The sequence below is a fragment of the Antrostomus carolinensis genome, unplaced genomic scaffold (assembly GCF_000700745.2).
Source record: "Antrostomus carolinensis isolate BGI_N321 unplaced genomic scaffold, ASM70074v2 scaffold4668, whole genome shotgun sequence".
Taxonomy (NCBI): domain Eukaryota; kingdom Metazoa; phylum Chordata; class Aves; order Caprimulgiformes; family Caprimulgidae; genus Antrostomus; species Antrostomus carolinensis.
This window is the reverse complement of record NW_010332167.1, coordinates 1-26,569: the sequence shown is the minus strand read 5'-3', so window position 1 is coordinate 26,569 and position 26,569 is coordinate 1. Positions and strand designations below refer to the sequence as shown.

The 26,569-nt window shown below is 42.1% G+C and overlaps 1 protein-coding gene across 1 annotated transcript in view; it reads left to right on the top strand.

The window, feature by feature from the left end:
* LOC104529171 (FYVE, RhoGEF and PH domain-containing protein 3) overlaps positions 1–26,434 on the top strand; it is a gene marked incomplete at its 3' end in the record, with an annotated part of 30,531 nt that extends 4,097 nt beyond the window's left edge. Inside the window, exons 2-10 of the mRNA XM_010173386.2 lie at positions 3,521–3,689; positions 4,829–5,426; positions 14,007–14,096; positions 15,316–15,452; positions 17,246–17,402; positions 21,828–21,966; positions 22,837–22,895; positions 25,622–25,768; positions 26,342–26,434. Coding sequence (XP_010171688.2) covers positions 3,521–3,689; positions 4,829–5,426; positions 14,007–14,096; positions 15,316–15,452; positions 17,246–17,402; positions 21,828–21,966; positions 22,837–22,895; positions 25,622–25,768; positions 26,342–26,434 — 1,589 coding nt within the window. The remainder of the gene's footprint in view (positions 1–3,520; positions 3,690–4,828; positions 5,427–14,006; positions 14,097–15,315; positions 15,453–17,245; positions 17,403–21,827; positions 21,967–22,836; positions 22,896–25,621; positions 25,769–26,341) is intronic.
* Between the last annotated feature and the right edge of the window lie 135 nt (positions 26,435–26,569).

Sequence of the window (26,569 nt, the reverse complement as noted above, 5' to 3'; positions counted from 1 at the left end):
GAAGCTGCATCCAAGGTCGTGCTGCTTTGTGGCTGGGACATAGAGCAATAAAATAACAGCATTGGTTCCTGCATGGGCTGGGACTCATGGAAGGTGGCTTCAGAGTGTGGGCAGGAGTTGTGTTTGAGCTCCCACTTTGGGTCCTGGATCCCTACCTAAAAGCAGTACCTACTTTCTGGGGCTGACTGTTTATTTAGCACTGACAATGATGGCACAGGTACAGATGAGCTCATAGAATCATTTTGGTTGGAAAATGATCATTTAAGATCATTAAGTTCAACAATAAACCCAACACTGCCAAGTGCACCACTAAACCATGTCCCTAAGCACCACATCTACACATCTTTTAAATACCTCCAGGGATGGTGCCTCCCTGGGCAGCCTGTTCCAATGCTTGACAACCCTTTTAATGAAGAAATTTTTCCTGATATCCAATCTAAACCTCCCCTGGCACAACTTGAGGCCATTTCGTCTTGTTCTATCGCTTGTTACTTGGGAGAAGAGACCCACCCCCACCTCTCTCCACCCTCCTTTCAGGGACTTGGACAGAGCCAGAAGGTCTCCCCTCAGCCTCCTTTTCTCCAGGCTCAGCAACCCCAGTTCTCTCAGCTGTTCATCATAAGCTCATCTAGTGTTGTTTGGTTTTGATTTGTAGATCTTTTATTCACTCTTTTGTAGAAGTCTAAAATGGTTTTGAGTTTGGGAGTCTGTGTTGTGGTATGTAATGCTGCTTCCTTGTAAATACTGAATGTAGTCTTTTTGTGTCAGCTCTGGAGTAGACATCTTGTGTGGTTTAAATTTTGCTTCATAAGTAGTGCTTGATAACGTCAGCAGCTTTGCCTTCATGCTGATGTCTCCGTTTCTCAGAATTACTTCAGTAAATAAAAATTCAGAACTAACAATAATGTTTTCCTCCTTCCTTTTTGTCCAGTGCAGAGTGCGTTGTCTCAGGTGGAGTCCACTAACAGGACAGACGTGCAATGTTTACGTGGACAGCAGTGACACCCATTGCTGTTAGTGTAAATGCCTTGGCAGTGACCTTCTGAGTGTTGTGGACCAGTCTGAAACAGGGAAGGACCTTATAGGGCATGTGGGTAGGCTCTGGCCTGCCTGCCCGCTGAACGGTGCACCTTCTGTAAAGAGCCTAGAGCTTGCCTTCTCTGGCAAGATGAGCCAGGTGGCTACATCAATACATTTTTTTAGGTTGTTTTTTGTTTTTACAAGGAGAAATGTGCCCAGGCAGTCACAGATCATGTGGTGTGCAAGTGAAAACCTACTGAACAAAACATAGAGCTCCACCATCCCATTTATATGCAAGATGATTTCCTTTTCCTGCTTACCTCTTATTTCTGTCTAAGATAGGTTTTGTGGTTGTGTTTTCAAAATTGAACTATAACACCTTTATTTTAAGACAGGAATCACAGATGTTTTTGGAGACTGGGCAAATCAGTCCTTTTACAGGAAGTGTCCCATTAAAACTCAAATCCTTAGAAGATTTGATTTTGTTCTTTGGTGCTGAAATAAACTCATAATCTACGTAGTTTAAAATCTGACCTGTACCCAGAGATTAAAAACTCTTTTTAACTCTTTAAACTCTTCATCACTGACCTTAGACAATGACTGTCCATAGCAGCTCTCCATCTGCTGGAGCAGGGAGGACATCTGGACTGATCGTAGAATCATCGAATGGTTTGGGTTGGAAAGGAACTTTCAAGGCCATCTGGTCTAACCCCCTTGCAGTGAGCAGGGACATCTTCAACCAGATCATGTTGCTCAGAGCCCCGTCCAGCCTGACCTTAAATGTTTCCGGGGATGGGGCATCTACCACCTCTCTGGGCAACCTGGGCCAGGGTTTCACCACCCTCAGTGTATAAAATGTCTTCCTTGTAACTAGTCTGAATCTCCCCTCTTTTAGTTTAAATCCATCATCCCTTCTCCTATGGCTACAGGCCCTGCTAAAAAGTTTGTCCCCATCTTTCTTACAGGTCCCCTTTAAGTATTGAAAGTCCCCCACTAAGGTCTCCCTGGAGCCTTCTCTTCTCCAGGCTGAACAGCCCCAACTCTCTCAGCCTGTCCTCACAGCAGAGCTGCTCCAGCCCTCGCATCATCCTCGTGGCCTCCTCTGCACTGGCTCCAGTAGCTCCATGTCCTTGTGCTGTTGGTGGCCCCAGCACTGGAGGCAGCACTGGAGGGGGGGTCTCAGGAGAGCAGAGCAGAGGGGCAGAATCCCCTCCCTCGACCTGCTGCCCACGGTACTTCTGATGCAGGTGTGGAGCTTGGAACAGATGCAGAGCCTTCTGCAGGATAGGGACAACAAGAATTGGCTTTTTGGGTGCACATGCCTCCGTTTAGCCTCCTAAAGAAAGTAAGCCTGAAATTACATTCAGAACAATTGCTAATTAAAGCTTTGTTAAGCTGTTAGTCTTGTTGTGCTGATGTGCCATATGGGCCATTAAAAAATAGGAAATGCTTGAAATAAATTTTTCTTGAAAATATTGTTTAATAAAACACATCTTTAGAGTTTCCTCATTTAATGTGCTAACCCTTTGGATAGTCTAGACTGGAGGGGATAGTCGGCAGCGCTGCTCCAAGTAGCCTGTGCTTTGGGAGTAATTGCGCAGTCGGTTTTTCTGCCTTCTAGTGTCAGGTCTGGCTACGTGAGGCTGCTTTCACTCTCTGAAACTATAACAGCATGTGAACCTGTTGCCATGGGTTACTGCTTGCGTATTTTCAAAACCACTTGCTCTGCAATCAATATAAGGGCGGAATAATTTTTTTTATTAATTACTTTAAAATTACATTACATTTTTTAAAAATATTGTTATTAACTTTGTAGCTTTCACCTCCTATTGAATCTTTAAGCAGAACTTGTACATTCTTACAATGTGTGTTTTATTTATATCCTCTATAACTCAATGTAGAACCAAAAGAGGAAGGAAATTTGTGAAGACTACACCACAAAAGACATGGGGGAGGGAGAATGAAAGGAAGAAAAGCTATTATATTCTCCCAGTGGCGTTTTGACCAAGCAAACACAAGGCACTGAACTCCATGGTGGGATTGTTTTCTGGTGGTTTGTTTTGGGTTGTTTGGGTTGGGTTTTTTTTTACCTTTTTTTCCCCAGTATAAGAGATTCAACAGAGCGCCTCAGTTTTGAAAAGTCATGGGAGGGGAAACTCGTTAGTGTGATTGAGATGGTGAGCACATTTGCAAAAACGAAGTGTGAGCTGTGCATCCTGTTTGGTAACAAGGAAGCGGTAAAGTTCTGCGAGCTGCTCAGTTTGTTAACACGTCTAATACGGCTGGAGAAATACAAAGTAGAAGCCCATCATTTTTCTTTAGTGCATGGCAGCTTACTTTTGCTGTGAGAAATGCTTTGGGACTGCACCTGTGCAATTTGTAAAGGATGGGGAGAGAATGGCTACGCCTCGTTCTGCATTGAGCGCTTGGATTTTGTTCCCAGTTTAGGATAAAGAAGATGGAGATTTATCCTCCTGTTTTCCCCCCTCTCTTTTATTAGTTCCTCCTAAGCCTGTTCATCTCAAACCTGGGCAGGAAAGAATTCCTCCTGCACCTTCTCGGCCTTTGCCAGCTGATCCCAAGTCGTCAAGGAGCTTAGCACCTGGAGAGGAAGAAATACCAATATCAGCAGGAGTCAACACGCTTATTGAGAAATTTGAAAGTATTAGGTAAATATGGCATTGCAAGATCTGCTCTAATCTGCCTTTTCTGTGTTTTTAACTTAGAATAAATAGAAAACAATTGTAATTATTGTGTAGAAACTCATCTCAGGATGTTTTCTACTGGAAGTGCAAAACTTGACTGACTACATAATGATTTTTTTTTTTTTTTAAATAAAAGCATGTGTTTCAGCAACTTTATTTTGTAACATACAGTTGTTCTTAAGGAGCTTAAGACCTGCTGAATTTGGTAAGTGTTCTACCAGAAACAAGTAGCCCAGAGTCTGCTTTCAGTAAGTTGATTTGTTGTTGGATTTGGTTTTTGCATTATAGGAACTTGATTGGTATAAAATAACTGAGCTTTCTGTCTAAGATTCAAAAAACATCAGGCATACTGTTTGCTTGCTTCTTGGAGGCAGGGGAGAGTTAAATCACAGTGTAGTGTGAAACAACGTCATGGAGGACAGCATTTCCTCTTATAAGAGACATTGAATAGGATAAAATATATGTATTTTACTGTAAAACCAGCTCCTGCTGTAAAACCAGCTCCTTCTACAAACACATGAAAACTCTCCGAAGACCAAATCTGCCTGATAGAGCTAAGGGGGTTTTTTTGTAAAGAGGGAGATGGAGACAGAGACACTGTACTGTGCCTTGGTGTGTCTTATCACCTGGGTGAATCTGGTAGGGTGTCTTTCGAAAAGACAAAATAGTGCCTTCTTGTGCTTCAAAAACATCCTCTCTCTGGCAGAAAATACCTTGCCCCAAAGGTTTTGTTCTGTTGAAGAATGTGAGTTCCTGTTTAACCAAACACACAACCAAATGCTTCTTTTAAAAGATGATTCCTCCCTCCCCAAACCTTCAAACCAGACTGTCCTTCAAGGCAATGTGGGGAGTCCTAAGGGCACAGGATTCTAGTGGTGCCATTTCAGTAAAACTTATGGCTATGGGGGGGGAGTGTTTTTATCTGAAATTGTTGGGTGAATATTATTACAGCAATGTGCACATGCTTGCCTCCTAGGAATGTAAGAGAGGTGCAAAAAAGACAACTTGAATCAAGGGATAGTCAGGCCCTCTCTTTTTTGAGGCATTTTTGAAACCTCTGAGTGTTAATATGAATGACTGTGATGCTTTCCCTTCACCTGCAGGCAACCTGTCCATGTTCTTCAAAGAAACCAGCTAAATTTAGCTCTAAAGATGGAACCTGGCCTGGACTCATCCAGACAACCAAGCTCATGTGACTGTGACGTGGTGGCCTCCAGCAGCTCTTCCACAAATGAAAAAAGTGAAGCAGGTGAAAACAAGCAAGACGTATCATGCAGCACAGATCTATCTAACACAGACATAATGAAAATTAAAGAGCTAAGCATAGGCGATAGCAAAAGCCATGAAGACTGTACTGCTGTGACTGTGAGCAAAGAGCCCTCTGGAGAGCTTGGCAATAAAGACTCAAGTGCAGAACTGAACAGTAATGGTAAAATTCCCAACAGAGACAGTGGCATTGACAGTCCTTCTTGTAGCGTGGCAGGGGAGACTTTCCCCAGTGAAGACAGTGCAGAGCAAAAGAAGCCCAGCGTGTCTGGGAACCCAGGGGAGATGGAACCTGACAGAAAGGGCACCAAAGCTTCCCCTGCAGAGCAGAAGAGAGACTCTACACAGGATGAAGACAGTGACATTGATGAAGGAAGCAGTGAGGAACAAGAGACAGCAGAAGTGCCAAAGTTAGAATATTTGGATGTAAACAAGGTAAGGTAATTTGTTTGTTACTATTAAATGCTCTGAAACCAGTTCCTGACTCTGGCCAGACATCCCTTGCATCACTTTCATACGTTGTTTGGGTTTTTTGTTTGTTTGGGTTTACCTCAAAGAATCACAATGGTCATTATCATTTCATGCTTGATGCAGGTTAAAACTTGTTTCTGACCTAGACAGTATCTTTCAGAAAAGTTACCAGTCTTGATTTTAAAGGTTTCATATAAAAGAATCCATCATAGCCAGAGGTAAGTTATTAAAATTTAAGTGGTTTTGTAGGTAATGACTTGCACCTTGTGTTTCTGTTTGGATTTCTCTAGCTTCAGCTTCTAGCTGTTAGACCGTGGTGTTCTCAGCGGGGCTCCATGTGTGCAGGGACTCATTGGATAGTACATCTTGCAGGGTGATGGCCTTGCATCCTAGAAGGACATGCTTGATGGAAATCTCTTCTCACAGTAATTTGGGGGTTTTTTCCCCACAAAGCCTGTGCTGCTATTGGTGTGACAACCTTTGAGTGCAAAAAGGTTGTTTTGAGGGTAGTTATATCAAATTACGTTTCAGGAAACTGGAGCTAGAAGAGATTTTCCTTGAATCCACAGTAATGTAGCCCAGGCTGTTGTGTATTCACTGCAACTGTATAAGATTAATGACAGTTTCTTTTGATTATCTGTTTCTTCAAGACAGTTATTTTTAGAAATAGTGATGATAGAATGGGTTAGCTTTTTCCAGAAAAAGGAAACAGAAGATGCTTTGAGTAAAATGTCTGCAAAATATTCCATTTTTTCTTTGGTGGAGTTTTATTGTTTGTGTTAGGGGGTGTTTTGGGCTTTTTTCTTTCCCCCACCCCCCATCCATCATGACAGTAAAATGTACTGGATTTCTGTTTTTTTAAAGAGTATGATGAGCACTAGCAACTAGTGAACTGTAGCTAGTGACCTGTAGTGTTCACACCTCAGTTTGTGCAATCATTGAATGGTTTGGTTTGGAAGGGACCTTAAAGCTCATCTAGTTCCAACCCCCCTGCCAGCAGCAGGGACACCTTCCACTAGACCAGGTTGCTCAAAGCCTCATCCAACCTGGCCTTCAACACTTCCAGGGAGGAGCAGCCACAGCTTCTCTGGCCAGCCTGGGACACTGTCTCACCACCCTCACACCAAATAATTTCTTCCTCATATCTAATCTAGATTTACTCTCTTCCGTTTTGGGTGGTTCTGTTGAAATCACCAAATATATCCTGATTTTTATACATCAAGAGCTTGTCCCTTGGGAAATGGGGTTAAAATGAGTTAAAACTCATTCAGTAGCTTCTGTGTCGAACCAGCCAGTGACTATTGAAGACTGATGAAAATTGCATGTGGGTTTGTGGTGCACAAGTGCCTCTCAGAGCTGACAATTCAGAGTACAACTAGTGCTCTGTGGTGTCCCCGTTTTTTCCAAGAATAGAAGACAGCCTCATGAGGCAAACATCCCTACAGGAAGGTATGAAAAAGACCCAGACTTTCTCTCAGAAATGCATTGCTTTATGCTGCTGTTTTTCCTGCTGAGCCTGGTGTGAGTGGACTCACCTTCCATTCGTGCCATTCAGAGCCTGGGACTCTCCAGCGCTTTATTTCCATGCTCCTCCTTCTGCAAATTTGGTGAATGTCAGACCTGCCAAGTACTAGCGCAAGGTTAGTCAGTGGGACGTGGAAGGGACCCAGTAGACTAGGAAGCAGTGAGGACTGCATGAACCAGGTCTGTTTGGCCAAACCCAAGTGCTTTCTCTAGGTGGGGAGGATGTGATCTCCTTCACCTCTCTGCCAGTCTGCAGTCCCACCGGGAGGCTGGTGTGGATTCAGGAGGAGGAACCCATCAGCCTGTCCCACCTCCTTGAGAGCCAGGAGGACACACTGCGTATGTCAGACGTAAGTGCCTGGGCATGGAAGGCTGTGGTGCAGATTGCCTTCAGCTTGTGGAGGAGTGAATCCATGGCAATATGAAACAGGGGATCCAGCAGGATTGCAGGGGCTGTACTGCCGAAGGAAACCTTTGTCTTTTATCTGATGTGCAAGAATTTGATGCAGGGTTGGAAGGAAACATTTTCATGATGGAGACTCCAGTTAACATCTATATATTAGCAAGGCCAGGCTGGATGAGGCTTTGAGCAATGTGGTCTAGTGGAAGGTGTCCCTGCTGATGGCAGGGGGGTTGGAACTGGATGAGCTTTAAGGTCCATCCCAACCCAAACCATTCCATGATTCTATGATCTATTAACAAAACATCAAATGCCTCCATTGACATCTGGTATCTCTTCAGTAATCTGCGGGTGAAAGCTTGTTTATATCTCAGATGGCAGCATCACCATCATGGTGCAAGGCTTCTCACCTGCTGCTGTTGGTTTTCCATCACGTGTGTGTTTATACACACATACGTGCACTCTGAAATACTTGAATTATTTTGTATTCATAATGTATATGTATGTGCATGGGTGCAACTGAAATATTGTTTAAAAGATTGTTTATTAGTTGGAACAAACCAGCAAGAAAATAATGCATTAAATTAAAAAATCTTTAATCTGGTAATTAAATTTACTCTTTGGAGTAGGAATGTAGTATCAAACCAACTGTGGCAAACCCAAGTGGAAGACTTTGCCATATGATTAAGAAGTGTTTTGCTGACAAATACCAATGTTTTCTAAGATATCAGATGGCCAACATTGATGGCTGGTTTTTAAGTCTTGTTCCTTAGGTTAAATATCCACATGGTGTGAAATAATGCTGATAAAACATTACGAGGTCATACTTCACTGTAGCATGCTTGGTGAATTTATAAAAGAGAGAGATCTCTAGAGGAAGACTTTTTTTTGTTTTCTTGTGCTACTCTTCTTCCTGAAGTGCGTTTGTGTGATGCGCTTCAGGTTCTCCCTTACATTTTGAGTTGATTTCACCTTCAAAAAGGTGTTCTTGAACTAACCAACCTACACCAAGCTTGTGTTTGCATGCACATGGAGGCAGAAGGCTTAGAGATCTGCTGCCTCTTGTGTAGCAGAAGGATTGTGCCCTCTTCTGGGGGCGCAGCATGTGAAGCTACTTGGTGTGTTAGATGTCCACATCGTCCTCCCACTCTCCCCTCTGATTCTGTTGCAAGTTTCAGGCACTGTGGACTAAAGATTAGGGTAAAGGGCCGTGGCTTCCAGCGAGGAGAGCAAGTGCGATTCAAAGTTGACTTGTTCAATGGTTATTCTTAGGCTGGAAATTCACATCACCCTTGCCAAATCTGGTAGTTTGCCAGAAAACCTGCCCCACTGGAAGGAAGAGAGGAGATTCAGTCAGCAGCAGCTGCTGGAATGAGAGCTAGGGCGACCCAAACTCCTCCAGAAAGCTTTATCTCAGGAACCAGCATCTTTTTCCTGCTCCCTCCTTCCTAACTCTACTACCAGGCTTTGCAGCTGCACTGTGGAGGGAACCAGCACTCTCATTAAATATGCAAGTCTCCAGAAAGCTTTATTGTAGCTGAAGGAGGATGCATAAGAAGTACAGCTGCAGAATGATTTAATGATGGCTCAGTAACTCCTAGGATATCAAGTTAAGTGAAGCTCATGAATAAACATAAGTAGGGAAAAAAAAAGCAGATTTGCTTTTTTCTTCTCTAATTTTCTACTTCAGAGATCTCTCTCTCCATCCACCACCCGAGCTTTCACACATCCCATGGCTAGTGAAGTAACATTGCCTGATGTATGACTCGTACTGTTTTATTTAGTCTAGGTTTAGCTCTGCACTGCGATGTCGCTTCCTTTGGGATTCTGCAGTACAGCCTAACAGGTCTCACTATTAGCACACAATTATTGGAATATGTTTAAAATCTCAGGAGTGACTTACTGGGATTTCCAGTTATCTTTTCTCAAAATGAAAATGAACAAGGGGAGCTTATTAGTTTTGATAATGTCTCAGAAAATGTCAGGAGCTCCAAGAACTGAGGCATGTTAGCCTTGATGGGTACCAAAAAAAAAGAAATGACATAAAAGTGAGACTGAGGAGCTGTCACGCTCTGTAGTCATCTACCCAAGGCTTTTGCTGACTACCTGGGAGGAACAGAGTGATGCTTCGGAGAAGGCTAACACTTCTTCATATTTTTTATTTAGATATTTTTCACTAAAAGTAATATGTGCTCATTAGTAATCACCAAAAAATGCCTTTCTCCATCTGTCCTGCTCCTGCTGGGCAAAATAGTAATAATGAAGTCCCACGTGGGCCTCGTCCAGTCACTGACAGCCACAGCTTCCATTCCACCTGTACGTAGCTGGAATTTCACTGCTGCTTTCATTGTACAGTTTGCGTTGGAGAATTTGGCCTGCAGTCCTGCAAGTCAGACCTTTGGGTAAGATTATCTCCATGTATATTTTGAAAAAAAGTGCATAGGTCAATGTTTTAGTCATAGTGCTGGTTAAGAAAAATGACATACGCTCTCATCATCTTTTTCTTTTTTTTTAATACTCTAAGGAAAATGAGATCTCAATACAACAAAGAAGATCAAGCATAGAATAACTTTTCCACATTGTTTTCAGCATTTCTGAATAGGAAGTAGTCTATAATCTTTCTGGGATTTCTGCATTCTTTGTAGGGGTGACTGGTAGGGTTTTAAAGCATAACTGTATATGATTTTAACCTAAACCATATCCCAGCAGCTTTCTTTAAAGATTTGCTGAACGCCTCTTGTGATAGTGATGGTAACTGAATGTGGTTGGGCACAACCAGTTGTATGAAAAACAGTTACTTCAGGGTATTGCCCAAGTTTTCTCATGTCAAGCCTTTGGTTTTTTTACTTTAAATTTTCTTTTCAAATTTGCTTTTTGTGATAGCCAGGTCAGTCATTGCATTTGTGAATCTTTGGCCCGGGCACGCTCGGTGGGTGCCCAGCCGGCTCGGAGAGTGGGTTTGCAGGAAGCAGTGATGCACCTGGGGCCGCTTACACGCACAGATCAGCCCAGCATGCACCATTCCCCAGTTTCTATCTGGGATTAGGGTATTTGAGGTGCGAACGTATTCCCACCACGGACGTGAATCTGACCTTTATGAGAAGCTAGCTCAGTTTGTTTTCAGGATGGCGTTTCCTTTTTCTTTAAAATATTTTATGTACAGTTACAGCTGGAAATGAATTTTTGAACCTTCTGCAAAGAAGTGAAAGAGCATCATGCGACTGCTGCTTCGAGCACTGGAAGTCCTTCACTTCCTGCATCATGAAGACAACACCTACTGCTTCCCTTTTCTCATCTTGCTTGTCACCCCGCCAGCTAACCTGTTTTAACGAGACTCTGCTGTAGATGTAGGGCTGTAACGTGTGGCACTGGAGGACAGTCAGAACGTGCCATGACCGCGCCGAGCAGTGAGTCAGCAGGCACACTGGGCAAAGCAGGAGTGAAATACATTTACAAGAATCAAACAGCCTAAAATCTGCATAGGGTGGAAGACTACAAATATTTTACATTTCTATGTAATTTATGTGCCTTGTAAACGGCACGTTGTTTTTCCAGGGCTTCATTAGTAAGGTTAAATATGCTTCACTGGTGTGACTCAAAGACTTAAATAAGACTTTTCCATAAGGAATATAACCCACATTTGAGTTTGCAAATTTGTTTTCCTTTTCATTTAGAAACATAAACCATGAAATATCTCATTCATATTGAACTGAATTACTCTCAGTCTTTGTTAACACTGTCCTGCCATTGCACAAAATAAGGTTAGAAGGATGGGACCTGCCTCACGTTTAATTAATCTGCTATTTCATTTAAAATGTTATGTCCATTGAAAGGCAAATGTGTTGCAAATTAATCTGAAAAACATGCCTAACTGCCACGAGCAAAGACAGCAACTGAAGATAGAGTTGCTCTTTAAAACTGATTTCAAGCTGAGAGACTGTTCCGCCGTTGTTTGGTATTTAAGGAAACGTCAGCGAGTTTTTTTTGAAATATAAACTGAGTTGCAGATGGTGAAGGTCAGGAGGTTAAAAAGTGCCTGCGCTATGTAAAGATTTACTTCTGAGAACAAATGTATTTGGTTGGAAATAATTATTTTTCAGATTCTGAACTTGACCAAATGAAAGGATGCTCTTGGCGGCTGGCCTGCCAGCCTGGTTATGTCAGTGCCTTTCATTCAGGCGCTCCTCTGCGCCCAGCAGAACTGGCAAAGAAATTCTTTCTCAGTGAGAGATCCTCGTAGTTACTGGCATTTGAACGGCCAGCAGTGCGTTTCATTGTAAGCTGTAATATGTTGTGTTTGCTTGTAACAAGTTCAAAGCTTTGTTGTGCTGTGATTTTTTTTCTTCTTTTCCCCTAAATATTAATATATATATCACATGAATGAATGGAGCAGGATGTTGTGTAGCGTGTTAGAATAGCTTTAAAGAGTATCTGAGTTTGCTTGAAATAATTTGAGTAGTCGGGTGGGCAGAGTATGTGTCCAAGCTTTATTCATGGCATGGTTGCCTGTCTCCAGGTTTGTGCCTAGGAAGAGAGAAGTCGCTTTAAAGGAAGACTGATGCTGTTTCAAATGCAGAAAAACTATTCACCTTCCTTCAATTCATATTCATATCATGGAACTGGGGGTACTTCAGGCTAAGTGGTACCTCATGGAGCAGCTAGAACAAGTCCAGAGAAGGGCCACCAGGATGATCCGAGGGCTGGAGCAGCTCTGCTGTGAGGACAGGCTGAGAGAGTTGGGGCTGTTCAGCCTGGAGAAGAGAAGGCTCCAGGGAGATCTTATAGTGGCTCCCAGTACCTGAAGGGGCTACAAGAAAGCTGGGGAAGGACTTTTCATAAGGGCAGTTAATGACAAAACAAGGGGAAATGGGTTTAAGATGAAAGAGGGGAGGTTTAGATTAGATATTAGGAAGAAGTTCTTCACTGTGAGGGTGGTGAGACAGTGTCCCAGGTTGGCCAGAGAAGCTGTGGCTGCTCCTCCCTGGAAGAGTTGAAGGCCAGGCTGGATGAGGCTTTGAGCAACCTGGTCTAGTGGAAGGTGTCCCTGCTGATGGCAGGGGGGTTGGGACTGGATGATCTTTAAGGTCCCTTCCAACCCAAACCATTCTGTGATTCTATGATTTTGTGTAGGACAACCATAGGTCTAGTTTGTTTGAATCCATGGCTAGCTTTGAAAAATCTTTAAAGTCCTTCAGTTGCATCGCAGTTTATCTAAATGTGGGCAGGGGGCTGTATTTAAATTTTTCTCATTAACTTTGTTTAGAAACAAAATAAGATTATGTTGGCAAAGGTTAAAAAGAGCATTTAATTGACATTTTCTAACAGTCTGATGGTGGCCAGCAGGGTGACGTCTAGAGGTGCCTGCCACAAACACGAGCGAGCGCACATATAGACATTTGGGATAGAAAGTGCTGTTGCTGGTGAGGGGCCCGGGTGCTTCCTGAACTGGAAACAGTCCTGCGTGTTTAATAGACTTCAGCTGGACTTTTACTCCATGGATTTGCCTGGTCCTTTTGTGAACCTGTGTGAAGTTTTAGCATCTATAGTGACATGTTGCTCAAGGAAGTGGCTCTTGGTCTTGAAGCAGCACCTTGGTAATTTTATTTGATGCTCTTTAGTTTTCCCATGGAAGAAATAGCAAGTAATTGCACGCAGTTGATGCTCTCTCTTCTGTTAATCCTTTTTACATCTCTCACACATTCATTGCAGTTGTCTTTTTTTTCCAGATCCAGCCCAGTAAAATTTCCCTACTTTTTGATCATCTTTGCTGTCCCTTTTGGATGTTTGTATTCCTGAACACAAACAGGCCAGCCCTCAGTTCTGGACCCTAGTTTTGGTTTGGTTATATGTAATCATGGTGTTTTAAGTCTAGACCCTTAGAAAAGTATCTAGAGTTTGTCAGAAAGCTAAAGCCTCTGTCCTAATAATTCAAGTATTTTTAAGCACTTAGAGAGCAAAGACTCTATGTGGCTTTTGGCTAAACTGTGAATAAAGTCAGTGGTTCTTAACTGCATTCAGGTTTTTTAATTAGTCCTTTCTCATTTTATTTTTTTAAATGAGCTTAATGAAAGACTTCAGTGAATGACTTGGGTTACATCGCTGGAAATTCTTTCCAGGGAATTGGCTGGTGTTTAAAGCTGCACAAAAATCTTTGAAATATGCCGTAGAAAGTAATGCTGCTCTGGCCAGGTAAAGAAATCTGTGGCCAAACAGGTCTGGTTTCTAGTTTTCTTTTTAGCCACAGGACCTGAATCCAAAAAGGAGAACAGTTGATTTACAGTGCCTTAGTTGCCAGATAGACTAGACATATTTCCAGAGTTGGAGGATGTTTCTGTTTCTTTATAGAAAACCATAATGAACTAAAGTGATGTCCTGGCCAGCCCTTGACTGCATTACTAATTGCTCTTTCAGCAAATAGCTTTAAAAATGTCTCTGGAGCAAACTGATCCTTTGATGAGGGATGCGGAGCAGATTCTAAAATGTGTTAACCTCCTCCACTTCAGGCTTCTCTACTGGCAGGGAATTTGGCCCACTGAGAAAATGGGAAAAAAAGAACAGTTGATGAAATTTGGATTTGTAGGTGCAGATGGATTGTGTTATTTGTAACTTTTTTTTTTCAGTGTACAGAGCCCCAAAAGCTATTCAACATCGCCAATGAACTGCTCCATACGGAAGAAGCATATGTTAAAAGACTCCATCTATTGGACCAGGTAATTCAATTTTGAATAAACTCAGCTTTATTTGCTCTGAGCAGCAACAGTGTCTCCTGTTCATCCCCTAACCTGTAGCCCAATAGTGTGAAAACAGGGTTTGTGGGTGGGAGATGGAGTTTGCTTACCGGGATGCATGTCATAGGTCCCAGAGGTGAGCTTTTGGCAAGTAGCTTCCCTGAGCTGGAACCGGAGGATTAGGATGTCAGAAAGAGGAATGGGAAAGCAGCAGCCCAAGGTACAGACACCATTAACATCCAGTTCCTCCCTGAGCACACGTGGAGGGGAACTCATGGGGACACGTGAAGGCACGGAGGAATAATGAAATCCGTGATTGCTCTGTAATTTGCAAGAGGTTTGAGTTTTACTAAAATCAGGCCACGTGGCTCAGCCTCGTGCTCACAGCGGATTAGTTTTTTTTACCCCATTGTGTTTCGTAAATGTTGTCTATCACGGTTACATGTGGGGATAAAGTAAATGAGTGATGAGTCTGAGCTTTCTTCCACATAAACATTGAGGTGAGTCTGCATACTTCAGGCATTTCTGTAATTATCTCAAAGGAAAAAAAAAAGATGAACGTGCAGGAAAAAATTAAAAATGAAGATGAGTCACATTGCTAACCAAGTGCTTTTTAAAAGTGAAGGGAGGGAAAAAAAAAAAGAGAAAATTGTCACCTGGCTGGAAATCTTGTTAGAAGCTGTAAATTGCAGCTACCCTCCAATTCTAGGACCTCTGTGGAAGGCTTTTGAATGTTTGCTTTGGATGAGTAGAGACTATTTCAAGACCTTAGAAATCTAGGGAGTGTCTTTCCCTTTTGTTCAGTACAGTGTAATTTTTCCCACAGAGAAACAAAATAATCACATTATTTATTTTGCTTCATGTGAGTAGGAGTAAGTGCTCTTCAGGGACTGCTTGTTCTTTGCAACTTGCACTCCCAAATACGAGATGTTTGATCTTCTCAGTAGTTTCAATCTTTTTCGATTTATCCCTTGTTTTTTTCTAATTTATATCTATGGCCCATAGTCATAAATCTCACCCTGATTGACAGTGGGCTTATGTTTTGTGAACCTCCCAGAAGCCCTCAAGGGCTGACTACCAGCAGTCAAAAGCTGTAGCTCTGTTTTGAGGCAGTCAGCTTTGTGATATTGCAATCTAAAGCCAGCGCGTCTAGGATTGGTTTTTGTAAATACATGGTGGACTGTTTTGTCATCTCATGCAGGTTTTTTGCACTAAGTTGTCAGAAGCAGGTATTTCATCTGAAGTGATAACGGGCATCTTTTCAAATATTTCTTCCATCTATTGTTTCCATGGACAATTTCTTCTTCCTGAGCTCAAAACAAGAATTACACAAGAATGGTGGGTAACTGTCATTACGATTATTTTAAAAATACATTTTCAAGAAACTGTAGCAACCATAAGGCCTAGTCTAATTGTTTAATTTAGTAGTTTGTTTAATTGTTTAATGCAGTAGTTCACTTGTTATTTAAAGCATTAGTATGGAGTCTCAAGCATTTCCGAATTCAGGGATAGATCTGAGTACTCAAAATTTTTAGAGTACATTGTGAGAATTTTTTCAATCCGAGCAGCCAGATCTGTTTTCCTTACTGTAATTCCACTCTCCTATTATTGCAGTACTATGAAATTGCAGTACTAGGAAGGAAGGAACTTTTTTATTTTGGCTCCATAGATGAATTATTTTGGCTCTGCTGTGACGTATTAGAAAAATGCAGTTACTTCTTGAAGAAGGAAAATGCGTCATCACGTCCCAGTCTAGACTTTGCATGCCACGTTGGTGACTTTGTGAGAAACATCCATTTTATATTTCCTATAATGAATTTTGATATGGTTGTATAAAATTTAATTTAATGTAAAAATTAGCTTTATAGCAGCAAACCAATGGAAAATCTGGACAGATAAGGTAGATTACTTCATATCTATAAATCTTCTTATGTCCGTTATGCAACCACTTCTGTTGTTGAGCACCACAGTGTTGCACAAGTTTTCACCCCAGAATTTGACGGCCTTGTGTTCTAAGAGATAATAAATATTATTGGTTACAGTGTAAATGTACTTTTTTTAAGAAAATAGATGTATATTGTTTTGTTGTTTTGTTTTTTGTTTGGGTTTTTTTTTCAATGAGGAATAATGGTCAAGTACCAATTAAATTTGGTACCAATACCAATTATTAAGTTGTAATAAATGATCGATGATGCAGAAATGCAGCACTAGGTAGAAAGGTAAGGCAGATCTAGGAAACTTGACTGGAAATGGCACACTGGCTGCAAAGAGTGTCCTCTTCACAGTGGAAGGTGCAGATAGTGCTGACACGGCACCTTTCCAGGTACCCTAAATGATGCCGACAAGACCAGAGTTCACACCTGTCTTAGCTGAGCCTGTCTGCACATCGTTGGGCAATGACTAGAAGGAATCAATGAGTCTCAGCACCTTGGCACCTGACTTGCATTTACAGACACAGCTGTAATAAAAGGGGAGGGAAACTGGAGAGTTTGGAAGTCAGATGAGGGTGGAAAGCTTGTTAAATGGCTGGAGGGGGTCTAGTGAGGTCAGACTGCAAAGTCGAGAGTCAGCAGGAGAGAAAAACTAGGGGGGGAAAACAACTGGTGTTCTGCCTGGCTGTGACTGTAGAGGAGACAAAGGTGTGTGGCTGTCACTGCTCCCAGCCTGGGGGGTCTTGAGGCAAATGTGTGTGTGGCCCCCTGAGACTGCCCAGCTGAACTGAGTGATCTCTTTGCATTAAAACCTCTTCAGACGTTTGGCTATAGTGGAAAAGATTATTTTTAAGAAGTGAAAGTTTCCGCAAGGTTTTGTGCTGGACAGCAGAGAGATACAGATCTTTCTTTAACAATGGATAGTTGGTTTGAATCTGATCTTGATTCGAGAGTGACAGTGGGAGCAGAAATATCCTTTGTACATTTAGATTAGTGTTTGTGGTTTCATCTAGGGTACCACATAGATTACTCTAAACTAAACTTAGCTGAACTAAACTTAGCTAAATGGAAATATCTTGATTAGATATGTGTGTTAAGTGCTTGTGCGAGACAACTGTGAAAGTCTTACAGTTGTCTTTTCTCTCTGAAGATACAATTGATTTCCAGAGATCTCATTATTTACCTGTCTCTTTTCCATAGGAATGTCAACCCACGGCTGGGAGATATCCTACAGAAACTGGCTCCTTTTCTGAAGATGTATGGAGAATATGTAAAGAACTTTGACAGAGCAATGGACTTAGTGAACACGTGTATGCAGAGGTCCTCTCCATTCAAAGATGTTGTTCAGAATATACAGGTATGTCGTGAATTGGCATATGACTTGGAGATCCTCATTTATTTGTGTGAGTTTATTTTTTTCCAGTGCATGACACAGAGTGTTTAGCTACAAGATAATACTGCTCTAACACTGAAAATACACAATTTTAGTGGCAGTCTTTTCTTCTCTTTTGCTGTGTGGCACAGATTTTTCACATAGATACCTTTTTCTCTACTCAGAAGTCATAGAATGAAACTTCGCCCTTGGCCTGGCAATTCTGACTGGAACACATGCATTTATAAACTCTCTTTGATTTCTTTTCCTCATTACTAATTTGAATTGCTTTTTAATAAATAAATTTTCATTACGAGGTCAATGTGCTTGAGTTTGGGCATGTCACTGGCAGCATCTGCTCTTTGTTGATTTTTCTGAAGCTCACCAAGTGGCACGCAGCTCTCGGGGATCGCAGCTCTACAGGCGGATGCTTAGCATGGATTTTCATGTGTTTTCTCTTAATTATACAAAAAGCTGTGTGGAGAGGGGGGAAGAGCTCTGCTTGTGCTGGCGCGTCCGTAAAACCTCTCTCTGGCCCTGGGCCAGTCAGAGGGATGCAGCAAGCTCCAGTGTGTGCTTCACCAGTGCTGGGAAAGCAGATCCTGCCCTTTGGGAGGGGAGGGCTGGCAGGGAGAGGGTTAAGCTGAGGAGGGAGCAGAGCTGCCTGCCTGAAATGGGAGGTTTGTGGCTGGGCCATCTGTCCAGTGGAGTTATCCCCAGCAAGCTGGAGAGGAGAGGCCCTGCTCGAGGGTCAGGGCTGCCAGCCAGGCCCTCAGACAGAAGCTGGGAGGAGCAGGAGCAGGGGAAGGTCCTCCCTTACCACACTCTCACTCCACGTGGCCTTTTCTTACCCTTTTTCTGTCTGAGCCCAGCCTGCTCTCACTGCGGTTCTGCGCAGCAAGTGTGGTAAGAAGCACACAGGTGTCTTGCTGTCTTCAGCTTGTGCTGAGCCACTGAGATGGCTTTTGAAGTGTCCATCAGTTTGTGACTGTTTCCCCTACAGCACAGGCATCTGCCCACCCTAAAATTCATCTGTCTCTTCTCGCCGCCAAGCTACCAGCACAAATGGTTTGTGTTAGCTGTCAGCCTGCAAAGCCGCTCTGCAGCTGTCTGAGGCCATGAGTGTTTCTGCTGTTGCTTGAGCAAACCCTTGGCAGGCAGCATGGACACAATGCACATAGGAGATGCAATTTGGAAGCCTACTGATGACACTGTTTCACTGTAGGATATTTTAGCGACAACAGCACAGCACCTTTTGCTTCTGTCAATGGCTGTAGCGGCAGGAGGTGAAGATTTGACCAGAACACTGGGTCTACCCATCTGACCTATCTCGGTGATAGCAAAAGCCATGGTTACTTTTCAAAATACCAGTTAAAGTCTGTTGTGATCCTGTATTAACACACTGTCCACTTAATCTGTTAATGGAATAGTTAAACAGTTTAAGGAATTAACAATTATTAATTATGATAAACTGGGGAAAATGGAAAACAAAAATTACATGGTACAAATAAGAGAATGACTGTGACTGATCAAGTTTAATTTAATCATAGAATTGTAGAATGGTTTGGGTTGGAAGGGACCCTCAAAGATCATCTAGTCCAACCCCCCTGCAGTGAGCAGGGACATCTTTACTAGAGCAGGTTGCTCAGAGCCCCATCAAGCCTGACCTTGAATATAGCCAGGGATGGGGCTTCCACCACCTCTCTGGGGAATGATCCACCACCCTCATCTTGAAGAAATTTTTCCTAATATCCAACCTAAATCTGCCCTTTTCTAGTTTAAAACCATCACCCCTCATCCTATTGCTCCATGTCCTTGTGAACAGTTCTTCCCCAGATTTCTTAGAGGCACCTTTCAGGTATTGGAAGGCAGCTACAAGGTCTCCTTCTCTTCTCCAGGCTGAACAACCCCAACTCTCACAGCCTGTCCTCACAGGAGAGGTGCTCCAGCCCTTTGATCATTTTTGTGGCCCTAATTTTTGTTTTAGCTGACCTTGAAGATAAACTTACTTTCTATTTGGGTCACATCCACTTACTGGGGACAAAACTTGATAGCTGGTGAGTTTATTAGAACTTTTCTTTTGTCAGTTTTCTCCTTATGCCATCACATAAGTACTTTTTAATGTATATTTTTGTGCTTTGAATTGTTACATGAATTAAACACAGAATGAACGTTCATCCTTCCTTTAGTAAAGTCATTTGAATTGCAGTGTAAACACTGAAAACTTTAAAAAATTGCATAGTATTAAACTTTTCCTCTTTGGAACAGTTTATTTCGTCACTGCGGACTTTTTAGAGGATACAATTGGCATGTGAATGCAACTGATGTTAACTTTGAAACGCCTTCCTCCTCTGCTTCCCTATTGCTGTTCAGGGTTAAAGTTCATCCTATTGCAGGAATAAAAAGACAATGGAGAGGGTTATAGTAAGTGGATTTGGGAATATAAACCAAGCACTAATATGCAGTAGTGCAGTTCTGTCTCCCTTTTAGTTCTTCCTGGAATCTTTAATTCTTTCCATCCCAGTTGTATTTTCTGGGAAACGTGGTGCTGTAAAACTGAGAGATAACGAATTCACTTCATCTCTTATAAACAGAAATATTGTTCACTCTATTACACTGTGACAAAGTATTTTTAAAAGCAAATTTACATCGTTGAATTCTGGAAGGATAGCTAATATTTTTCTATCAGACATTCATCTCATTATCTGCAGGCTTTGCTTTGAGAATTGAGTGAGTCAGCAGTGTGTTGTGGGCTGTAATATTTATGAGGAAAATTGCAAATACCTGAAACAAGCATTTTTCTCTGAGAACAGCATACTAAAATTAATGTAGTTGTTGAGGGTTTGCTTACATTAGAACAGACCAAGATGTGGCATTAGTGAGCTGACGTAAAAATAACGCTGTGGAGAAGAGTGAGTGAGTGTGTGTGTGTGTGCGTGTGCCGTTAACGTGCTGATGTGGGATTCAGGAGTCAGATTATGTCACTAACAGAAACTTCCTCTGTGCTTTAAAACAACTTACTTATTCTTACTGTGTTTCTCATTTCTCCTCCCTTCTTTTAAAAAGAAATATCCATTCAGTTCATAGGGACAGTACACCACATCACTCAGTACGATGGCAAGCAGAGCAGTTTTGTGCTTTATCGGGTAATATTTAGTGTAATCAGTCTCAAATCTCCCCCTCTTCTTGGTCAAGTAAAAAAAAATACAAAAAATTGAGGCAGCTCCTTCTTCAGAGCTGGTGAGCAGCGTGTCTGCTGTTGTACAGTGAGCTCTAGCGAGCAGTAAATCCCCGTGGGGTTTCTCATTGTATATAGTCTTTGGGAGGAGAAACACTGCACAGAGCCATGGATGGAATAAGCCTGTGAAAGAACACACAAAATCTAAAAGAAGATTGTTGCAGACCTGCAGAAAATGTCAGACATGGGACAAAGGTTCACATGAAACCTGTCATCTCTGATATCTGCTTGAGGGTAGGAAGGCTCTACAGAGGGATCTGGACAGGCTGGGTCAGTGGGCTGAGGCCAACTGTATGAGGTTCAACAAGACCAAGTGCCGGGTCCTGCACTTGGGTCACAACAACCCCATGCAACGCTACAGGCTTGGGGAAGAGTGCCTGGTAGAAAAGGACTTGGGGTTGTTGGTTGACAGCAGCTGAACATGAGTCAGTAGAGTGCCCAGGTGGCCAAGAAGGCCAAGGGCATCCTGGCCTGGATCATAAACAGTGTGGCCAGTAGGACCAGGGAAGTTCTCTTCCCCCCTGTGCTGGGCACTGGTGAGGCCGCAGCTGGAGTGCTGGGTTCAGTGTTGGGCCCCTGACTCCCAGAAGGACATGGAGGTGCTGGAGCGTGTCCAGAGAAGGGCAACGGAGCTGGGGAAGGGTCTGGAGCACAAGTGTTCTGAGTTCCCGGCTGAGGGAACTGGGGTTGTTGAGCCTGGAGAAAAGGAGGCTGAGGGGAGACCTTCTGGCTCTGTCCAAGTCCCTGAAAGGAGGGTGGAGAGAGGTGGGGGTGAGTCTGTTCAACCAAGTAATAAGTGATATTACTGGCACCTCAAGTTGTGCCAAGGGAGGTTTAAATTGGATATTGGGGAAACTTCTTCACCAAAAGGGTTCTCAGGCATTGGACCAGGCTGCCCAGGGCAGTGGTGGAGTCACCTTCCCTGGAGGTATTTAAAAGACCAAGGATGTAGCGCTTAGGGACATGGTTTAGTGGTGGACTGGGCAGTGTTAGGTTTATGGTCAGACTTGATGATCTTAAAGGTCTTTTTCCAACCAAAATGATTCTATAATAGCTTGAGAAGTTGTTTTCCACTCCACTAACTTATGTGAATGGTCTTTTTTCATTGCTGTTTAACACCAAAGGTAGGAATAAAACCAAACCCCTCTCTGATTGTTTTCTCTCCTTTACAGAAACAGGAGGTGTGTGGAAACCTGACACTGCAGCATCACATGCTTGAACCGGTGCAAAGGATTCCTCGTTATGAGCTTCTCCTAAAGGACTATTTGAAGAAACTTCCAGAAGAGTCTCCAGACAGGAAAGATGCTGAAAGTACATGTAAACTCCACTCAGTCTGATGAGCACAATGAAATCTTGGGGAGTTGGGTTGTTTGGGGTTTTTTTTTTTTCCAGATGTTCAGACGCTTTAAACCAGGGCTAAAATGGAAATGGAGATTTGAATTAATCAAATATTGCCAACCATAGGGCAAAAGGATTTTGAATGCTCTTAGAGAAAAGGGTTGATATGTCAGCTCTATGAATGAAGGAAGCTTTGGCGAATAAACAGTGACAAAATATTAAGGTTTGCAATGGCAGAACATCTAGCATTTTTAATTAATCCATTGTATGGCCAAGGACAAATACAGGAGGACATCCTTGTGATAGCTGAGGAAGAAAATAAGAATGGAATGAGGAAGAAAAAATAATTCATTTTCCCTAGGAAAGCAGGTTAGACTTTTAACACAAAGGAACAGGAGAAATGGACTTCTGTTGGTTTCTGGGAGTTTGTCATCATGACCAAAACAGCATTCGTGTTACTGTAAGCACACAAGCTCTGTTTTATGAAAACACTCTTAAAAACATGCTTAGGAAGACTTAAGTGACACTTAAGTTAATTTTTAGTAGGTTGATTATTTTTGTCACTGTGTGCTTTGGCTCGCTTGGACTTTTAGACTTCAGAAAGATTAAACATTTAGATGCACATGGACCAGCTGAACATGCAAAAGTGATTGTGTATACGACCGCTTATAAGCATTCCTTTTACTTCGTGGAAGGAAAAAATACAGTCCTTGCTTTTGCAATAGCAACTTTGCAGGGAAAACAGTAATCAGGGAGGTGGGGGAAAAAAAAACCAAACTAAACCAAGATACTGTTAACAGATATAATCTGGAGCATGCTTAACTGTTGCTGCCTTTATTGCAGAATCACTGGAGCTCATATCTACGGCAGCCAACCATTCGAATGCAGCCATCCGAAAGATGGTGAGTAGGAATTGCATCATGGGTTTGTAATATGACTGAAATGCTTGGCTGAACCAATGGTTCCCCACTGCAGTGGGCTCAGTAAAGTAAAGCAGGCTGGGGAGAATTTTCAAATACAGTGAGTCAGGCTTTAAACATCAGTTGGATATCTTGAGTTCTCGTTATCATAAACAATCCTATTGCTGATACCATGGGTTGTTGGGCCTAAATTTGAGTTTCCTGGTTCTTAAGGACCCAATGAGTTGAAAAAGGAGGTCTTCATAAAACTCATTATTTGCTTTTCATTGAAAAATCTTGAAAGTATTTCAATTAGGTCCATTCATAAAGTATCTTTGGAGATTTTCACACTATTTTTTCAGTCCTACATGTCTTCACCAGGCTGGAGATTGATTTGATTTGATTTTGGCTCATTTTAAATGCATAGAGTGTGCATTTGGCATGTGTCAGTAGCTTTACTAAGCTCTACTTCTAAAGCTGGGCAGTCTGAGGCCATGGAGATTTTGAACATTACTACGTGCTTTACATACAGAACAGCTAATGCCTTATCAGTAAAGTAAACGGGACTTCATAGTTGCAGATGTTATCCCTTCTGGGCACCCAAGTGCCTCAGGAGCTTCTATATCTAATAGATCTGAAATGCTACTCACAAGGCTTAACACTCCCTGATCATTTGTGGGTACAAGGTTTATGTCCCCTTCCTGTATCAGACCTTTACTTCCTTCTCCCAGCCAGCAAGGACACCATGAGACGTTTCCTGTGCCTGCTACGGGGAAGGAACCAGCTGATGTCTGGGTATTTTCAATATGTCTCAGTGAAAACCAGTTTTGAAACCGTCTATTTCTATTTCAGTCTAGCATGTTCTCTTGATAAAGATAGATCTTGGTGGAAATTTTTCTGGTTTGGAGCCTTGAACAACTCTTCCACAAGTAGCAACTATTTTGCTGGGAACTGTGTGGTATCTCCACAGACAGCAAGAATATGAAGCTTTCAGTGTTGGATGGTTTTTCTGTTAGTATGTAAAAACCTGTTAGAAAAGGCTGCTATGATAGTTTTGCATCTCCTGTTTATTGCTGATAAGAACCTGAAGCATCTAATCAGGGCTTCTTTTTGCATTGAATTCTTCTGTAATTAATAGGTTTTGCCTGACCAGAGGCTCAAAGGAAAAATATCCAAGTAAGAATTTCAGGTTTGACCTTGTGGTTTCTGAACTCCAAAATCTCCAAAAGTTAGTGGAGGTTTGAATTAACTGTTGGTTGCTTCCTCATGTTGTGGTATAGTAGAAGAAAGAAATCATTCTTCCATGACTTTTCCTAAAAGTGCAGATGTCCCTCGGGTTTTGGATCTGCTATTGGTGTTCTACTTTCTCCTTTAAAAAAAACCCAGCTTGATATGTTCACTGGTTTGTTTGTTTGTCTGTTTGTTTTAAATTAGTGGGATCTGTTGTTCATCTTCTCATTTGGTGGAAAAACTTTACTGCCTTTTGGGGCTTAGGTGGTTTGCTTCTTTGTTTTCAGTCCACCCTCCCACCTCATTTTGGTTTTGCAGTGTTTAATTTAATAGCTTGGTTTTGTTTGGGGTTTTTTTGGTGAGCTTTTTGGTTGTTCGTTTGATCAGAAAATTTGATTAGGACAGGAACTGGTGTGATGTGTATTTGTGGTGAAACTTGTCAAGTCAAATGGGGGTAAACAAAGTGTGTAAAGACCTGAAATTCCAACTTAATCTATAGATAGGTTGAGGTATGATTTAGACCCGTGTTTGGGCATATTTTGGGTGTAATTGCATAAATCTCTGTCCTCGCTTTCTGACCATTTGCTGACAGTGCCGTTTGAAGCACATCAGTCCAGGTTATGGTTGAAAGCCAAACCTTTCCAAATGCTATAACTAGTAGCAAGGTTTACACACTTTTCTTGTTTTGACTTGTTAAAGCTACTGCAGTGCTCGATATACCAGCTGCAAGTGGGTGAACTAGTTACCTTTATTTATTTGAATACTGTCTAGAGGCACTTTAATATTCAGATGACTTAATATAAAGTCGAAACAATGCTTTGCTGAAAATAAAAAAGTAGTGCCTTCTTAAACAATTTTGACCAAGACCCAAGGATGCCTGAGTTGCATTAAAACTGTTTTAAGCATTTTGTCCTGGCCTATTTCATAAGTTCTTTGCGCCACAGAGGCTCCTGCACAGCATTCCCCATACAGCTGAGGTTTTAGACTTAGCTTAGAAATGCAGACTATGACCATGCTTCCTGATGGAGACCATTGTATCAGCAACAATACGAGAGGTGAAACTTCTCAGAAGCTGAGAAATTATCGTGCTATAGCAGAAATGTTAGTCCGAGATATGGGGTGGAAGTTAAAAAATTCAAACTTGGAACCAATTTGATATGGTACTAATCTCCAACTTGACCATTGATTTTACTGGACCTGATGCCATTGTGTCCAAAGATATGTATTTATTGTTGATTGGGAATATCTAAAAATATCAAACAAATTGAGCTCAAAATGTCATTAAAATAGAACAATCCAAGTATGACTCATGCAGAATGGGTAAGAGTACTGAAGAGTAGGGAGCAGGTATTCATTAATTTTTGAAAATGCAAAGCTATAGCAGAAGTGAAAGACTATTTTCTTTCCTATTTACACTCACCACAAAAATGGTAATGTGGGAAATAGACAAAGTGGAATAATTTTTGTTATTTAAATTGCTGTGGTTTTTGTACTCTCAGGAAAAGATGCACAAGCTTTTGGAAGTCTACGAGCGACTTGGTGGCGAAGAGGATATTGTTAACCCAGCCAATGAGCTCATTAAAGAAGGACACATTCAGAAACTATCAGCAAAGAATGGCACAGCGCAGGATAGGTATTTATTCCTGGTAAGTTTTTTTGTTGCTCTCTTATTTTCGGAGTTGTGCTGTGAAGTGGTACATTTCCATCTTCCTAATCTCAAATACTAAAACCTTTCACCAACTAAGCCCAGCTACTCCTTCCTCTGAGCAGCAGTTTTCTCTTGATGCTTTTTCCTTGAGGATTTCCTTCCTTCTTCCCATGCATGTGCCTTTGCTGATGGCTTGTCAGGCCCAAAGGGGTCTTTCCCATCTCTCTCCCTAGGTCTGTGTTTTTGCAAAGCACCTGAGGAGGTGCCTTTCCAGCTGGACCACCTCGCTGTGTCAGGTGGCCTGTGCTCATTGACACTGAGAGAAGAGCTCCTGTTTCCTTTCAAAGCAGTGAAATTGTCTCCAGAGAGAGGGGGAGAAGGGGGAAGTGGCTGGCTGACGTGTTTCTGTCTGTCTGCTGCTTTCCAGTAATGATACATGAACCTAGCTTACTCCTTAAATCTCTTCTCGAGAACTGCATCTTAGAGTAAAACACACCAGAGTCCTGAGCTATCAAAACGCAGGCTCTGTCCAGCGTGTGATCCCTCAGTTTAACATCTTCCCTTGTTGCAGTTTAACAGCATGGTGCTGTACTGTGTGCCAAAACTGAGGCTGATAGGCCAGAAGTTCAGCGTTCGAGAGAAGATGGACATTGCAGGACTGCAGGTTTGTGTCTCTTCTTTTTACCTGTTGTAATGCTTCCCCACTCGATAGCATCAGATCCCCTCTGAATCCAAAAATATAACAACATATGTATGTAGAAATATAATTGCGGTGGTTTGACCCACAGTGGGACCATGT